This window comes from Schistocerca cancellata, chromosome 9 (genome assembly GCF_023864275.1).
Source record: "Schistocerca cancellata isolate TAMUIC-IGC-003103 chromosome 9, iqSchCanc2.1, whole genome shotgun sequence".
NCBI classification, from domain to species: Eukaryota; Metazoa; Arthropoda; class Insecta; order Orthoptera; family Acrididae; genus Schistocerca; species Schistocerca cancellata.
The window spans coordinates 129,620,850-129,638,663 of NC_064634.1; the positions used below are offsets into that span (position 1 = coordinate 129,620,850).

General features: G+C 41.7%; 1 protein-coding gene across 1 annotated transcript in view; it reads left to right on the forward strand.

Annotated features, from left to right (window-relative positions):
• Positions 1-1,233: 1,233 nt before the first annotated feature.
• Positions 1,234-17,814, forward strand: part of LOC126100508 (uncharacterized) — a 50,353-nt gene continuing 33,772 nt past the window's right edge. Inside the window, exon 1 of the mRNA XM_049911118.1 lies at positions 1,234-1,369. Within this exon, the coding sequence (XP_049767075.1) occupies position 1,369 (1 nt within the window). The 5' untranslated portion in view covers positions 1,234-1,368. The remainder of the gene's footprint in view (positions 1,370-17,814) is intronic.

Genomic DNA, 17,814 nt, shown 5'->3' on the forward strand with positions numbered 1-17,814 from the left:
ATTTCACTAACCCTGCCAGAATCGCAGGTTCTGTTTATTCTTCGGTTAGGCGTCATTACGCATTCGTACAACGCGTTTACGCGACTGCTAACCGAAGACTGTACAATTCGTCCTTAGTAGACCGAGAAGAAATTTCCACTCTGGTAGTCTGAATCTAAGGATTTCGCTAATACTTATAACAACGCTGATCATTCGCATATCCAACCAACCATATAAACAAACGACGATTGGCATTCATTCGTTCGGGTTTATTAGGCTCAGTTCTTATAGCCCCATTCCCTTTTGACTGCGGGAAAGTTTTTTTACTTATAGACGCGACGGGAGTTAGCCTGGCAGAGACAGCACATACAATATGCACGAATTCAAAAGTCAACTGAACATTCGTTCAGAAATCAACTTAGAATGTGTTCAAATATGATCAAAAGCCAACTGGGATTCGTTTCAAAATCATATGAATAATCGACGACCAACGTGCAGTCACTTGTGAAACAAGATTTTTTCCTTCGAGAATATGAACATTGCATCCACTGAAATTATTGTTGCTCGGGGCAGATAGTCTGGTATGGTTTGCTTCCCCCCCCCCCCCCCCTCCCCGGCCCCCTCCGTCTAGATACGGCTCTGTCTGAAGTGAAGATAAAAGCAGTGATATTTCACAGCTTGCGTATGCAAACAGTAATAAGTTTAAAGACTTCTGCGATAAGCTTTTATCTATGGATTTATCACAACTAGTTTTACTAGCGTTTCCTTTCGTAAAAGTTTTCATTTAGTCAGTTAGATTGGTTCCGTTTTGTAAGAAAGTCTATTTCGAGCTGTAGTAACATCAGCCATTGTTTCGCGTTTACGCGGTTTCAATATGGCGTTGAGCGCAACTTTTGACTGCAAACAGTTTAAAGGAGCCGGCATCTGCTGTCCTGTATACTGTCTGTTCTGTGGATAAGATGCGAACTTGCGTTACAAGTGGCCGAGCAACGAAACATGCGAAATACGCGTTCTGACGGTTGCAACTACTGCTGAGATGCGCGTGTGCAGTACAGGCTGTTTGAAAACTGTTGCAACAGTTTGTGATGTCTTTATTCGAAGCTCATTGTTTTCCCACACAGCCGCACCGGCCCTCTGGATGGTTCACCCCTAGCGACAGAGCGAAGAGCGCTCAGAACTCACTCGGGAGCGAGGGAGCAGCACACAAGTGACTCCTAGCGGAGAGCGATTGCACTAGCTCTCGCCAGTCGCTCACAGCTCCCGCCAGCGCTGCCACGTTGCAGCTCGCTTGTAGCAGATAGCAGGGCGACACAGGAGATTGTCAACTTGCAGCTCGACCTGTTACTTACATGACCTAGCGCCAACCGAGTTCGTCTTTATAATAACAACAGTATGTATATTATACAATTATCTTGCTCATATATGATTGTGCATGTACTTTTTTAAACTCATTTAGGCCACCTGTAACTATGGTGCTTTTGTTTTTGCTGTGCTGTTGTCATCTGCCACTTGTGATGTTCTTGGTGAAGTTTAGTAGCTCTTTTCTTGTTAGCACCTTACCACTTTACTGCTAGTCCAGTATTCATTCATTTTCCTGCTGAACTCTATTGTGCAATACTTAGACCATTTGCAGGTCCCATTGTGGTTAACTTATGTAAGGTAGGTTAGGAAGGGTCTGGTTTCAACAGCAAAATTGTAGACACCCCTGTTAGTTTATATACTGCCTACTATAAAGTTCTGCATGGTCTTTATCTATTTGCTTGCCCACACAAGAATCCAGTTGTGTTATTCTTGTTAGCTACTTTGAAGACATGTATAGACAACCTGAGGCAGTCAATTCTGTACAGATGGCCATAGAAACAATAATGGTGAGATTTTCTTGATGCTAGTACAGTTCAAGATTCGGTTTTTATGGTACCATGTAGTAGAATCCTTAGTCCCACTATATTTGCTTTTTTGTAATTCGGGGACTCTTCTAGGATCTTCTTGGATAGGGACAGGCGCGCTGCTGCATAGAGGACTGATGAACTGACTCCCATGTTGTAATGTCTTTCTTTGTATTAATCGATATCTGTTTCCAGGTATAAGGTGCGAAGAAATACATTTCTGTTCTAAGGGTATTGAGGAGATCTCCCCACGAACGCACACCGTGTCACGCTGGTTTGGAAATATCATTGCCATAGTTCACGTTTCCGAATTTACTGTACGCACGTCGGAAAGACACGAATGTCAAAGTAATCCCTTGCTTACATGTCGCATCGGAGTCGCGCTACGTTGCATGTAGACTGCAGCAACGTTCTGAAGCGGAAACTTTTAGACCGCCGTTTATACATGTTTCTCTGTAAGCCAGTATGCCCTACCTAGTTTAATTTTCTTTTGTTCGAGAGCTGCAGTGTTACAGAGATCCATTCTCCAAGGTACGTTACGGTATTGACACTCTTGATATGATTGGTGGTGCTTTCATGGTTCTAGGGGAGTCTAGTGTTCGTAATGAATTCGACCTTTCCGTTGTTGATCTACAAACCTGTTTTCTCTTATATTAAAAGCAGTGTTCAGAGTTTCATTGAAGCCTTTTGCATGTCGATTGCCAGTAGGTTATCAATAAAAGCCGGGCATGGAATCCATAGGCTGCCTACTGCGATTCCACCTTTGATCTAACGTTTGATGGTCCATTCACCGAAGACATTTTCCAGGACACATTTAATAGACCTGTTAAACGGTGATTCTTAGTGGAAAGCTGTGCAAAAGCTATTTTGACAAGCTTTCCATATGTTTTCGAGGCTAATGAAGCCGAATTTTCAAAGTACTACCAAGGCATCTTCAGTGGGTGTCCAGGTCTATAGGACAAACCAGCAGAACATTTGACACACTGTAGAATGAACATATCAGAACATGGAAATATGGAAGAGCCACTCAACTTTTGCAGAACGTTTGAGAGAAAATAACCACAAACCCTTCTACAAAAGAAAATGATATGAAGATAATTAGAATAAATAATGAAAGACATCTCCTAACATTACAGGAAAATTATCATATATACAAAACAAAGGCCGAAAAGAAACAATTACTAAATGACCAAGTAAATAGGACTAACAATTCACTGTTTACACTGATTGATCATATAGTAGACAGAAATCCCAACAAATGATAACACATCTGATTCCTCTCATAAGCATATACAGGAAAATACAATAATAATAATTATTATTATTTTTAAGAATAAATAAATGAAAAAAATAGTAATAAAAATTAAATAAATAATTTTTATTTTATAAAAAGATCTCTCTCCCCCTCTAATACACACACACACACACACACACACACACACACACACACACATTCACAAAACAGTTGAATGGAGAAAACTGAAAATGTTGGTAACACTGAGAAAAACAAATAAAACTCTGTATTAAAAAGATGGCAGTTATAGTGATGTGTAACGTAAACAGTGAACTGAAAGTGAACTGTAAGATATCCACCTGGTTGCCAGATGAGAAAAAGCAGTTTGTTTAGATGCAATTAACTAGAAGTTACCGGTAAGTACCTTTCCATTTCATAAGAAAAGTTAAGGAACCGTCTTTAAATCTATAGCCTAGATGTGAAACCCCAACCTACGTGTAAAAACCGACAAATCATGTAATATTTCAGGACACCCACTGAATATGCCTTTTTAAAAAGGCGAAACGCGTCTGGGTGCATAAATAAAAATAAAAATTTCAATGTGCAGCATGCAAAACAGGCATTTTCTTTGAAACAACTGCAATTTATATACAGCTACTGCGAAAATAGCCACTACAAGAAACGTATCAAAATAAAAGATTTCGTCACGCCTGCAATTAAAAAAGTTTCGAATAACTTATCTAAAGGGCATAAAATTATGCTTCACTTATTGGCATTTGATAATAATAATATTTATATTCCAGAATGAGATTTTCACTCTGCAGCGGAGTGTGCGCTGATATGAAACTTCCTGGCAGATTAAAACTGTGTGCCCGACCGAGACTCGAACTCGGGACCTTTGCCTTTCGCGGACAAGTGCTCTACCATCTGAGCTACCGAAGCACGATTCACGCACGGTACTCACAGCTTTACTTCTGCCAGTACCTCGTCTCCTACCTTCCAAACTTTACAGAAGCTCTCCTGCGAACCTTGCAGAACTAGCACTCCTGAAAGAAAGGATATTGCGGAGACGTGGCTTAGCCACAGCCTGGGGGATGTTTCCAGGATGAGATTTTCACTCTGCAGCGGAGTGTGCGCTGATATGAAACTTCCTGGCAGATTAAAACTGTGTGCCCGACCGAGACTCGAACTCGGGGCCTTTGCCTTTCGCGGGCAAGTGCTCTACCATCTGAGCTACCGAAGCACGATTTACGCACGGTACTCACAGCTTTACTTCTGCCAGTACCTCGTCTCCTACCTTCCAAACTTTACAGAAGCTCTCCTGCGAACCTTGCAGAACTAGCACTCCTGAAAGAAAGGATATTGCGGAGACATGGCTTAGCCACAGCCTGGGGGATGCTTCCAGAATGAGATTTTCACTCTGCAGCGGAGTGTGCGCTGATATGATACTTCCTGGCAGATTAAAACTGTGTGCCCGACCGAGACTCGAACTCGGAACCTTTGCCTTTCGCGGGAAAGTGCTCTACCATCTGAGCTACCGAAGCACGATTCACGCCCGGTACTCACAGCTTTACTTTTGCCAGTACCTCGTCTGCTACCTTCCAAACTTTACAGAAGCTCTCCTGCGAACCTTGCACAACTAGCACTCCTGAAAGAAAGGATATTGCGGAGACATGGCTTAGCCACAGGTACTGGCAGAAGTAAAGCTGTGAGTACCGGGCGTGAATCGTGCTTCGGTAGCTCAGATGGTAGAGCACTTGCCCGCGAAAGGCAAAGGTCCCGAGTTCGAGTCTCGGTCGGGCACACAGTTTTAATCTACCAGGAAGTTTCAATATTTATATTACTAATATACTAATTTTAAAGACATTTCAAACAAGTTTCATCCTCTTTGTGTTTCGCGCTCTAATACCGTCTTGTTCACTTGATTCGAAAATGAGAATACAGGCTACAGGGTGCGCCAAAAAACAAAACCCGACAAAGTTTAAGGACAGTTTCCTTATACAGAAGAAATAAGTAAAAAAGTCTAGTAGTTAGGCTCTAAAATGCATACCTCAAGAGGTGTGAGCACTTGTTCTTCTTCGATACTATGAAACACGTATCTGCTATTACAAGGTCTTAGCTTTCAGTATTTTGGGAGGAGGATGTATTGGCTAAAATGGGGTCTAAAATACCTACTTCAAGAGTCATGATCACCCGTTCATCTTCACTAGTGTGAAACACATCTCTTCTACCAACAAGTGCTCATAGCTCTTAAGGTACTGAATTTAGAACCCATGTCTGCCGGCCGCGGTGGTCTACCGGTTGCCGGCACCGTAGCTCAGCGTGTTCGGTCAGAGGGTTACGTGCCCTCTGTAATAAAAAAACTGAGTCAATCGACCAACAACGAACAAAAAAAAGCGGTTCTGGCGCTGCAGTCCGGAACCGCCGGACTGCTAGGTCGCAGGTTCGAATTCTGCCTCGGGCATGGGTGTGTGTGATGTTCTTAGGTTAGTTAGGTTTAAGTAGTTCTAAGTTCTAGGGGACTTATGACCTAAGATGTTGAGTCCCATAGTGCTCAGAGCCATTTGCACCAACTCATGTCTGTTAGACTTTTTTTTCTTGTTTTGGCCCATACTACTTCCTCCCATAATATGAAAAGATATGAGCTTGCAATTTAAGAGATGTGTTTCGTAGTATCGAAGATGAACAAGTGCTGATGTCTCTTAAGGTTTGTGCTTTACAGCCCTTGTTTACTAGACATTTCTTGCTTGTTTTGATGTAAGGAAACTGTCGCTAAAGTGACTGACGACCTTGTCGCTTAAGTTGATGAAACGATTCGTGAAAACCGTCGCTTCACAATAACGGAGCTTTCGCTTTCTTTTCCACAAGTTTCACTGACTTGTTGTTTGAAATTGTTACTCAAAAGCTAGGCTACCACAAATGATGGGTGTCCAAAATGCTTACAGAGCACCATAAAGAACAGCGAGTGGGGGCAACATTGACATTTCTAGAGGCCTACCTCAAACATGGTGATTCATTACTGGATCGAATCATAACCGGTGACGAGACTTGGGTGAAACACGTCAATTGCGAGACAAAATTGCAGTCCATGGAGTGGGGGCACACAAGGTCTCCCCGTAAACCAAGAAAATGTTTGCAAACCTTGTCAGCAAGGAAGCTGATGGCGACAGTGTTTTGGGACAGGTAAGGTATGCATTTTCTCGAATGTGGAGCAACCATAAATTCTGCCCATTACTATCAAACTTTGAACAGCCTTAGGAGTTCAAAACAAACGCTGAGGAAAGCTGACGTCCAAAATTTTATTTTGGCACAATGCCCAACCTTACAAAGCAAGCCGCACTTAGAGCTCCTTAATTCATTCAAATGGGAAATTTTCCCTCATCTGCCCTGCACCAAGCGACTTCCACTTGTTTCCTAAGATGAAGACCTGGCTTGCAACGCAGCACTTTGATGACGACACGGAACTCCAGGTGGACGTGATTCATTGGCTGACGTCTCAGGTGGCAGAATTGTAGGACGAAGGTATTTGAAATCTTGTCCACTGCTATGATAAGTGCCTCAATGTGTTTGGTGACTATGTGGAAAAGTAATACGTCAGTCGCTCTTTCAGATGTACACTCCTGGAAATGGAAAAAAGAACACATTGACACCGGTGTGTCACACCCACCATACTTGCTCCGGACACTGCGAAAGGGCTGTACAAGCAATGATCACACGCACGGCACAGCGGACACACCAGGAACCGCGGTGTTGGCCGTCGAATGGCGCTAGCTGCGCAGCATTTGTGCACCGCCGCCGTCAGTGTCAGCCAGTTTGCCGTGGCATACGGAGCTCCATCGCAGTCTTTAACACTGGTAGCATGCCGCGACAGCGTGGACGTGAACCGTATGTGCAGTTGACGGACTTTGAGCGAGGGCGTATAGTGGGCATGCGGGAGGCCGGGTGGACGTACCGCCGAATTGCTCAACACGTGGGGCGTGAGGTCTCCACAGTACACCGATGTTGTCGCCAGTGGTCGGCGGAAGGTGCACGTGCCCGTCGACCTGGGACCGGACCGCAGCGACGCACGGATGCACGCCAAGACCGTAGGATCCTACGCAGTGCCGTAGGGGACCGCACCGCCACTTCCCAGCAAATTAGGGACACTGTTTCTCCTGGGGTATCGGCGAGGACCATTCGCAACCGTCTCCATGAAGCTGGGCTACGGTCCCGCACACCGTTAGGCCGTCTTCCGCTCACGCCCCAACATCGTGCAGCCCGCCTCCAGTGGTGTCGCGACAGGCGTGAATGGAGGGACGAATGGAGACGTGTCGTCTTCAGCGATGAGAGTCGCTTCTGCCTTGGTGCCAATGATGGTCGTATGCGTGTTTGGCGCCGTGCAGGTGAGCGCCACAATCAGGACTGCATACGACCGAGGCACACAGGGCCAACACCAGGCATCATGGTGTGGGGAGCGATCTCCTACACTGGCCGTACACCACTGGTGATCGTCGAGGGGACACTGAATAGTGCACGGTACATCCAAACCGTCATCGAACCCATCGTTCTACCATTCCTAGACCGGCAAGGGAACTTGCTGTTCCAACAGGACAATGCACGTCCGCATGTATCCCGTGCCACCCAACGTGCTCTAGAAGGTGTAAGTCAACTACCCTGGCCAGCAAGATCTCCGGATCTGTCCCCCATTGAGCATGTTTGGGACTGGATGAAGCGTCGTCTCACGCGGTCTGCACGTCCAGCACGAACGCTGGTCCAACTGAGGCGCCAGGTGGAAATGGCATGGCAAGCCGTTCCACAGGACTACATCCAGCATCTCTACGATCGTCTCCATGGGAGAATAGCAGCCTGCATTGCTGCGAAAGGTGGATATACACTGTACTAGTGCCGACATTGTGCATGCTCTGTCGCCTGTGTCTATGTGCCTGTGGTTCTGTCAGTGTGATCATGTGATGTATCTGACCCCAGGAATGTGTCAATAAAGTTTCCCCTTCCTGGGCCAATGAATTCACGGTGTTCTTATTTCAATTTCCAGGAGTGTATATAATAAATTGTATTTCTTGTACTTAATGTTTTTTTAATGCCAAAACGTTCCCTACTTTCTGATTAGCCCTCGTAGATGCAGCTTCTGTATCTGAGGCAGTTCAGAGATTCTTCACTTCCACCAGCATACAGTCTTATGAGGAACCGTTTACACCCATCCACTACATCTATATCTACATCTACATAGATTGTCCGAAGCCACTGTACGGTGTGTGGTGGATGGTATCCTGTACCACTACTAGTCATGTCCTTTCCTTTCCCACTCGTAAACAGAGTGAGGAAAAATGACATCTACATGTATAGCTCCGTACGATCCCTGATTTCTCGTGTCTTCGTGGTTCTTAGGTGTAGCGTGTGTTGGCTGCAGTAATCAGTTGGCAGTCAGCTTCAAATGTCCGTTCTCTAAATTCTCTCAATAGTGTTCCTCGAAAAGAACATCGCCTTCCCTCCAGTGAGTTCCATCTGAGTTTCTGAAGCATCTCTGTGACACTTCATTGTTGTTTGAACATACCAGTAACAAATCTAGCAGCCCACCTCTGAATTGCTTCGATGACCTCCTTCAATCTGTCCTGGTATGGATCCCAAACACTGGAGCAGTATTCAAGAATAGGTCGCACCTGCATCCTATATGCGACCTCCTTTGTAGGTGAACCACACTTTCCTAATATTCTCACAATTAACAGAAGTCGACCATCGCCTTCCCTACCACAATCCTCAAATGCTCTTGAACCTCATATCGTTTTGCAATGTTTCGTCCAGATATTTAAACGACGTCACTGTATCAATCAGTACACTACTAATGCTGTATCCAAACATTACAGGTTTGTTTTCCGTACTCATCCGCATTAACGTACGTTTTCCCACATTTAGAGCTAGCTGCCGTTCATCACACCAACTAGAAACTTTATCTAAGTCATCCTGTATCTTCCTACATTCACGCAACATTGTTACCTTACCATCAGCAAACAACCGCATGTTGCTACCTACCCCATCCGCCATGTCGTTTATGTATATAGAGAACAACAGCTGTCCTGCCACATTTCCCTGGGCTGCTCCTGACGATACCATTGGTTCTGATGAACACTCGCCGTCGAGGACAACGTACTGGGTTCTACACTCGTGCTCATAAATTAAGAATAATTCTGATACATGGTGAAACAACGCTCTGGGAGTCTGTTTGTGGGTTTATATCACCTCGGCGTATGACCATGCGATGCATTTGACCTGCGGTCTTCGCATGGTGGCGCTGGCAGCAGCCCACATACACAGAGGTGTGTTAGTGCATGTCAGACTACGGTGCAGCGAGTAAGTGTGCAGACTTTTTCAGACGTGCTAATGGTGACTTTGTGTTGAAAATGGCTCAAAGAACACATATGAATGACGTTATGAGGGGTAGAATACTAGGGTGACTGGGGGCTGGTCAAACACAGCAGCTGCTCGACCACCTGATCCAGGGTACGCCAGTCCATTGTGCGGCCTGTGTACGTGTGCATGGTGATCATATCCCACGTTGATGTCAGGGTACATGCGCAGAAAACAGGGGTGTTTTGCAGCGCATGCATGACGGTTTTATCAACTTATCACCAATACCGTGGACTTACAGATCTGTGTCGTGTGTGTTCCCTTTGTGCCTATGCTATTAGCGCTAGTTTTGTGTAGTGCCACATTGTGTGGCACCACATTCTGCAATTATCCTTAATTTATGAGCATGAGTGTATTACGAGTACATAAGAGGTATTCGAGCCACTTCCACATCTGTGAAATTATTCCATATTCTTGTACCTCTGTTAGCAACCTGAAATGGGGCACCATGTTACATGTCAATGGAGCACCATGTTTTCCACAAATCTAAAAATATGGAATCTGCCTGTTGCCCTCCGTCCACAGTTAGCACTATATCATGTGCGAAATGGGCAAGCTGAGTTTACCACAAGCGATGCTACTGCCTCCTTGCTCGGATCGGATCGGATCCCTAACAGCTACAATGGTTGACTGTGTGGGAGCCAAAGATAGTGCGATGCTGATAATCAAGGTATCAGCATCATCCTCAGCTTGCTTGCAAGCTATGTCTGTTTTACCCAATTTCTGAACTAACAGTGATATTAAGTGGTTCCTGTTCTCTGAACTAGAGAGGATTTTTTTCGTGGGCGAACATGTTATCATCGTTTCGTTGAAGATTATTTCTACAGAACTGTGTTTGTGGGACCTTGTCGCTCATTAGTTCCCCTGCTGCTGGCTCTCAAGTTGTCAGAATAATCATCAAACACAACACCAGATTCTGAATTGTAGTGCGACTGAATAAAAGAAACATAGGCGTCATAGATATCTGAAAATGGCTGCTCATTGTGAGAAGCAGCTAGATGCGACAGACATCAGGAGGGGGAGATCAACACTATCTGATAAACATCTTACTGCTCCCACCACCACCACCACCACCACACCATCACCACCACAGCAAATATTAACTGCCAACCACTCCAGTAACGTTGCTGGATGGAATCCGGCAATGGATATGCAACAAAGAATGGAAGGACAAGGGTGGCAAGGTCTTGAGATGGCCCATCACTTCACCTTTGAAATCCCGCTAACTTTAACATGCGTGACACTACACAGACGGTCTGACGAAAAATTCAAAGAGATGTACTGTTCGTGAAATTTTATATTATTTATTTTCATAAATGATCAACTTTGCCGAAAATTGTGTCGTTCCCGAGTTCTAAGCGAAAAACCTAAAGAAGCACAATTTTTTGTGGTTTTTTCCGTTTTTCACCCACTTCCAGGCCGAAATTTTGCTGGCACTTCTCGTTCAAAACCTTCGAAACTATACTTAAAGCTTGTCAAAAATACTTCTACAAAACTTTCCACTATTTGGCGTTTCTGAGCACGATTTAACTAGACTATAAATAATATACATAAAATAATGTCTCCTTGCCTCACTTCTGTACTGAGCGGGAAAATCTGTGAGAGTTGTTCTCTCCTGTATGTGTGTATTATTGCATGTATATAATATTTGTTTTTATTTTTATTTATTTATTTAACACATTCAGATTGGGGATCTCACCTCAAACAAGAGTTTTACATGTGATTAAAAAATTTATTACTTCACAGTTGTGGTACTTAAAAATCATAATATATATAATGTGATATGCACTGATGATATAAAATAGAGTTAGAAAGAGCAATTGAATTTAATCAATACCTTTTGGGTTAGCAATACTAATTCTGACCAAGAGCAATGATACTAGCGATACTACTACTACTGCTAATAATGATAACATTCACAACAGTGCATCATTCAAAAAGGCATTTATAGGTGTACTTTTGCTTACTTAGCGTTTGTCCCACATGCTGACAAGGTCCGTTGTCTTGGCTGTTGGCTGTCTGTTGCCGTTTTATCCAATATTGCGCCTGATCATGGTGCAGACTTGAGATCTTCAAGTAGGCTTTCAAGCCATTGCCACCTATGTCGTCCCACTGGTCGTTTACTACATAGGAAATAAGGTGAAAGAAAATATTAAACGAATCTTTATAAAAGAAATGGAAAAAATCTAACAAAAATTGACTACACAACAGAAAACAAAAAAATATCGAAGGCAAATGGAGACACCTTAAGAACAGTGTTTAAGAAGTAACTATCAAAGTTATAGGAAGAAGAAAACGATGTAACAAAATCTGATTGAACATAAAGTACCAAGAAAAAGTGCTGGAGAGAAGAAATATGAGGAAACCATGGCTTCAAGACAGCAACCATATGACAGTGAAGGAAAGATATTATAAAATCTATCAGGAAACACAACATACCCTAACACAAGAAAAAATGGAATACTACAATAAGATAAGAGAAGCAGAGGATGATTTCAAGCATCACAGGGAAAGACCGATGTATTAAAAAAAAAATCGTCTGGTAAATAAGGATCAGCGTGATAAAATGCTGACTGAGAAGATTAACGTAAAAAAAAGGAAGATATTCTTTTCACAGCAACTCAGCTGCAGTGATAAACTGTTACTTTAAATATGAAGAACCTGATACACTTTATGTACATGTCAACAACACATCAGAAAACGAAATACATCAGGAAGTAAAAAGTTAAACAATAACAAGGCTTGCGGCGAAGGCGGGATATACACAGTCATCAAAGAATGGTGGGTCACAACTGTAACTGAAACTACAGTTTTAACAGAAACAATTCAGAAGACGAAGTAAATATTCCAGAATTCGAATCAAGAACAGCTGCCATCATGCGTAATTTAGAAGTAGATATCCTCGGAGTAGTGAAGCAGCTTAAATCACTTAATAAAAGCACGTCCCCCGGTCCAGATTTTACACCAATTAGGTTCTTTTCAGAGTATGTCGATGCAATAGTTCCATACTTAACAATCATATACAACCGGTCGCTCGACGAAAGATCCATACCCAAAGACTAGAAAGTTGGACAGATCACACCAATATTGAAGAAAGGCAATAGAAGTAATCTACTAAATTAGGGGCCCATATCATTAACGTTGATATGAAGCAGGATTTTGGAACATATATTGTGTTCGAACATTATGAATTATCTCGAAGAGAACAGTCTATTGACAGATAATCAACACGGATTTAGAAAACATCGTTCTTGTGAAATACAGCTAGCTCTTTACTCACACAAAGCATTTAATGCTATCGACAAGGAATTTCAGACTGATTATTTCCAGATTTTCGGGAGGGTTGTGACACCCTGCCTCACAAGCGGCTTGCAATCAAATTGTGTACTTATGGAATATAGATCTGGGGTGGAGATCATTAAAATAAAAGCGTTTCTCGTTGTGACAGGAACTTCTCACGAAATTTCAGTTACCAGAGAGGTCACAGCCCATAGTACATGACGGATGATCGTTGTGTGAAACAGAAGTGATGTCTAGCGTTCCCTAAAATAGTGTTATAGGTCCTATGTTGTTCCTTATCCAAACAAACGGTTTAGGAGACAAACTGAGCAAATGTCGTAGGTTGTTTGCAGATGATGCTGTCGTGTATCTTTTAGTAAAGTCATCAGAAGATCAGAATCAATCGCAAAACGATTTAGATAACATACTTGTATGGTGCGAAAATTGGTAACTTGACCCTAAATAATGAAAAATGTGAGGTCATCCACAAGAGTGCTAAAAAGAGAATCCGTTAAACTACGGCTACACGACCATCAAATCTAAAGGCCGTAAATTCAACTAAATACATAGGAATTACGATTACGAACAACTTGAATTCGAAAGCACACATAGGAAATGTTATGGGGAAGGCAAACGTTTTATTGGCAGAACACTTAGAAGGTGCAAAAGATCTAATAAAGAGACGGACTGCATTACGTTTGTCCGTCCTCTTTGGAGTTCTGCTGTGTGGTGTGGGATCATTACCAGATAGCATTAACGGAGTACACTGAGAAAGTACAAAGAAGGGCAGCACGTTTTTTACTATCGAGAAATAGAGAAGAGAGGGTCACGGACATGATACAGGATTTGGGGTGGACATCATTAAAATAAAGACGTTTCTCGTTGTGACGGGAACTTCTCACGAAATTTCAGTTACCAGCTTTCTCCTCGAATGCGAAACTGTTTTGTTGATGCCGACCTACATAGGGAGAAACGATCATCACAGTAAAATAAGGCAAACCTATGTTTATAGCATTTGCAGACCTAGAGAAAGCTTTTGACAATGCTGACTAGAATATTCTCATTCAAATTTTAAAGGTGTCAGCGCCCACATACAGGGAGCGAAGGACTATTTACAATTTGTGCAAAACCAGATGGCAGTTATAAGAGTTAAAGGGCGCAGTGGTTGAGAAAGGAGTGAGACAGGGTTGTAGCGTCTCCGAAGCTATTCAAGCTATATATTGAGCAAACAGTAAAGGAAACAGAAGAAAAATTCAGAGTAGCAATAAAAGTCCAGGGAGAAGAATAAATACTTTGAATAATGTCAGAGACAGCAAACGACTGGGAAGAGCAGTTGAACTGAATGGACAGTGTTTTGAAAGGAGTATATAAGATGAACATCAACAAAAGCAAAACGACGATAATGTAATGTATTCCAATTAAGTCAGGTAATGCTGAGGGGATTAAATTAGGAAATGAGACACTTTAAGTAGTAGATGAGTTTTGCTATTTGGGAAGCAAAATGACTGATACTGGTCGAAGTAGGGAGGATATCAAATGTAAACGAAGAAGAGAAACTTGTAAACATCGAGTATAGATTTAAGTGTCAGAAAAGCCTTTCTGAAAGTATTTTTATGGTATGTAGCCATGTATGGAACTGAAACATGGACGATAAACAGTTTAGACAAGAAGAGAGTAAAAGCTTTTGAAACGTGGTGGCACAGAAGAATGCTGAAGATTAGATGAGTAGATCATGTAACTAATGAGGCACTGAATAGAATTAGGAAGAAGAGAATTTTGTGGTACAGCCTGACTAGAAGACGGGAACGGTTGGTAGGACGCATTCTGAGCCGTCAAGGAATCACAAATTTATTACTGGGTATGTGCGACGAAAGTCAGAAAAAGAATTGTCTTGCTGCACTGTGTTTACGCCGAGTGAGTGTTAGTTGTACCGGCTTACTCAGATGAATGTTTGCTCCCCGACGTGTACGAGTCTAGCTACACGTAAATGCATACAAACTGAGATTTTTCCCCTAATCATGTTTACAATCTGTAAACATCGAGAGTATATCTATGAAAGTTTACAATTCGCGTGAGCTAAGTAGTCTGAATCAGTACAACTCTCTAGAGCGCCAAAGAAAATCTATGAATGATGCACTCTGTTGATAATCTATGTTGTCGCGCAGATAAGTTACATGAGCACGTAATATTAAATGGGTTGAAAGAAATGTCAGACACTGTACATTCACTTTACATTGGTATATTCTAGTCTATGCACACCCTATCATTGTCTTATAGAAGTAACCTTTCTTTCAAATGGGTGGGATTAGTTATGTAATTCAGCCAAAGAGTTTACAGCAAGATCCAGATTACGCTATTTACTTGTACTCAGTTTAGGTATATTCCTCACAGTTTACACTATTCATAACTTCCTATCAGTTGATCTATTAATTGTCTGTCGCACTGGGTCTAAGTTCAGTCTTTCGTTGATAATAATCGAATTAAGACAATATATTCGGTTATTTTCCTAGCTTGAATTACTTCAACGATATTTGCAAAGTTGCTGATTTACCTCTTTCACTTTTTAATCATTTCTAGCAGATCGCAAATCTTCAAAGTGTAACAAGCCATCTCACATCGCCTACCAATATTACGCACGAGCTCACAAGCTCAGTTACGGCACGACAAGGCAAACGTCGGAAGCACATTAACAATGCACAACTTAAGCTTCTGTAGTTCGCAGTGCCCTCAAAGAGTACTCACAAGGAGTATTCTTTTAGGCCACTTGTTATACTCCGTGATGCAATCTACTATTATTTTATCTTGAAATTAATGGATTCTGTTTCTTTTTTGTTCTTTTTCAAAACATTAAGTTACTTTGTTACCAAGATTCCTTTCTATTTCTTTTTATATTATTTTCTTTTCAGTGTACTTGCTACTTACTAGTCATGCAATGTTAGTACATAGGGACTTTGTTTTTCTTTTTATGAAATTTGGATCTTGGCCTTGGGACTTGTATTGGGGTGTGTGGAATAGGTTTATATTTTTCATTTTTGTGTCCAAAGGGTAGCAGCGTTACATCCGGCTCCCGGGTGATTATCAGCGCAATCCCCTTTTTACTGTACGGTGCGTTGATGATTTGACCTTGTGAGTTACTTCCTTATCACAATATAGATACATCGATAAAAAATACATTGGTATTTGTCAAGGATTTTAGTCTATGGGTCTAATAGGATTGCCCGTTTAAAAATTTCAAATGTTCTATATTAAGGCCTATTAAGGCCTAACAATTTTAACAGTTATACATTTCATACCTTAAATATCTCATTCCTTAAATATTTCATTACTTAAATATCACATTTCTAAAGTACGTCAGGCCTAAGGAAAGTGCCTTCTAGTTATTTCAGGTCTTAAATAATTCCAATTATGACTAAGTAATATAGTAATGGCCTATGGTGTTTGCTATGTCTGCAAATTTCCTTATTAAATTAATTAGACTACAAATAATGATGACATTAGGAAGTATGTACAATAATCAATTCCATTGTCTTCTTTCTTGCACGACGCTCGAAGAGTAGGCAGACAGTACGTTCTGGATTTCGTCTGAAGTCAGCGCTTAGGTCCTCATCGGGTCGTTTTTCTCACATGAGAGATGGACCAGACTGTACAGTCTGATCATCCTCTACCTCTGCTGCCTCTCGGATGGTTAGGCAACAGGAACCCAGGCGTCGTGCAATCTTCTCATCTGCTACCTCTTGAATAGGCTAGTAGCAGGATGCGATCTTCTCCTCTGCTACCTCTTGAATAGGCTAGTACCGGGATTGGGCTCTTCTTGATCGATATGCCGCCTCTTTCTTGGCGAGCTGCAGAAATTGAAGTATCTTGTTTGCTGTTGCTTGCTAGCTGGTAAAGCAGCCGACATCGATAAGTCTCTAACTCGCCCATCTTGAATAGTTGCCGGCCAGACGTAGAAGTACCGAGAATTGTTGTTGACTGCGGCTCTGATTCTTCTTCTAGGGACGGCTGCAGACGTGTGCGCCCCCCATCATTTTTGCCTTCTTCTTATCTCGTGGGTGGCGAGACGCGATGTCAGCAGCAGGTCATCAGAAAGCTGCTGACCTCATTTTCGTGCAGTCATATGAAACAAAAATAATATCAATATACCAAATTACAATCAATACAAATATTCATTATTCCATTGCTGACAACATTCCTCTGGTTCGTTCACATACGTCTATTAAAGGATACTTTGGTTCAGCTGTTCAGGTTTCTATGTTCGTATTGCAATTCTTGTTATAGTAAATTATCATTGCATGTCTTTTATCAAGTTCAACAGAAAATAATTGATCACAGCGACTTGCATTTGGAAGATCGCTTAACGCCATTTCGTCACACGAAACGCTTTTCACTCATGTTTATACACTATTTATATTCAGTTACCCTTTGCGTGACACAACTCCTCTTAGTCAGCTATCGTGTTCAAATTTTCCTACTCCTGCATTTACTTCATGGTTAAATCGAAACACCGAAATCATTGTACCATTTCCTATCTCTACGAATTTGGCTACAACTAATTTCCTGTTACGAGAAGACAATTACATGACATCATAATCAGTATAAGTTTCTTCGTTACGAAATTCACACATTTATTCTCTTGAGTCTATTATTGGTTTAAACAGTTCCATAGTATTCTGTGAGGTACTTAAACTTATTGTTCCGCTTACTAAATTGAAAGTTATAAACCAGCACATCGTGCACACAATGAAATTATTTCTTTATACTAAGTTGAAAAATGCAACAGTTAATGCCATTCTGGCTCTGAAAAGAAAATATTTGTACTATTCTTACTCTAAATACAAATACAACTTTGAAATACTTATCATAATAATAAATGTTCAAACTTAAATTCAGTTTAACTGCTGAAAAAATATTCTAGCTATTATTTCTGTTGCAGAATGCAACAATGATTTTAAACTTTTTTCTTGCACTAAGTATTTTAGTTCTGTAACTAAAAGCATAGAAAATGAAGAACGTTTAAATACTATTAATCATAGA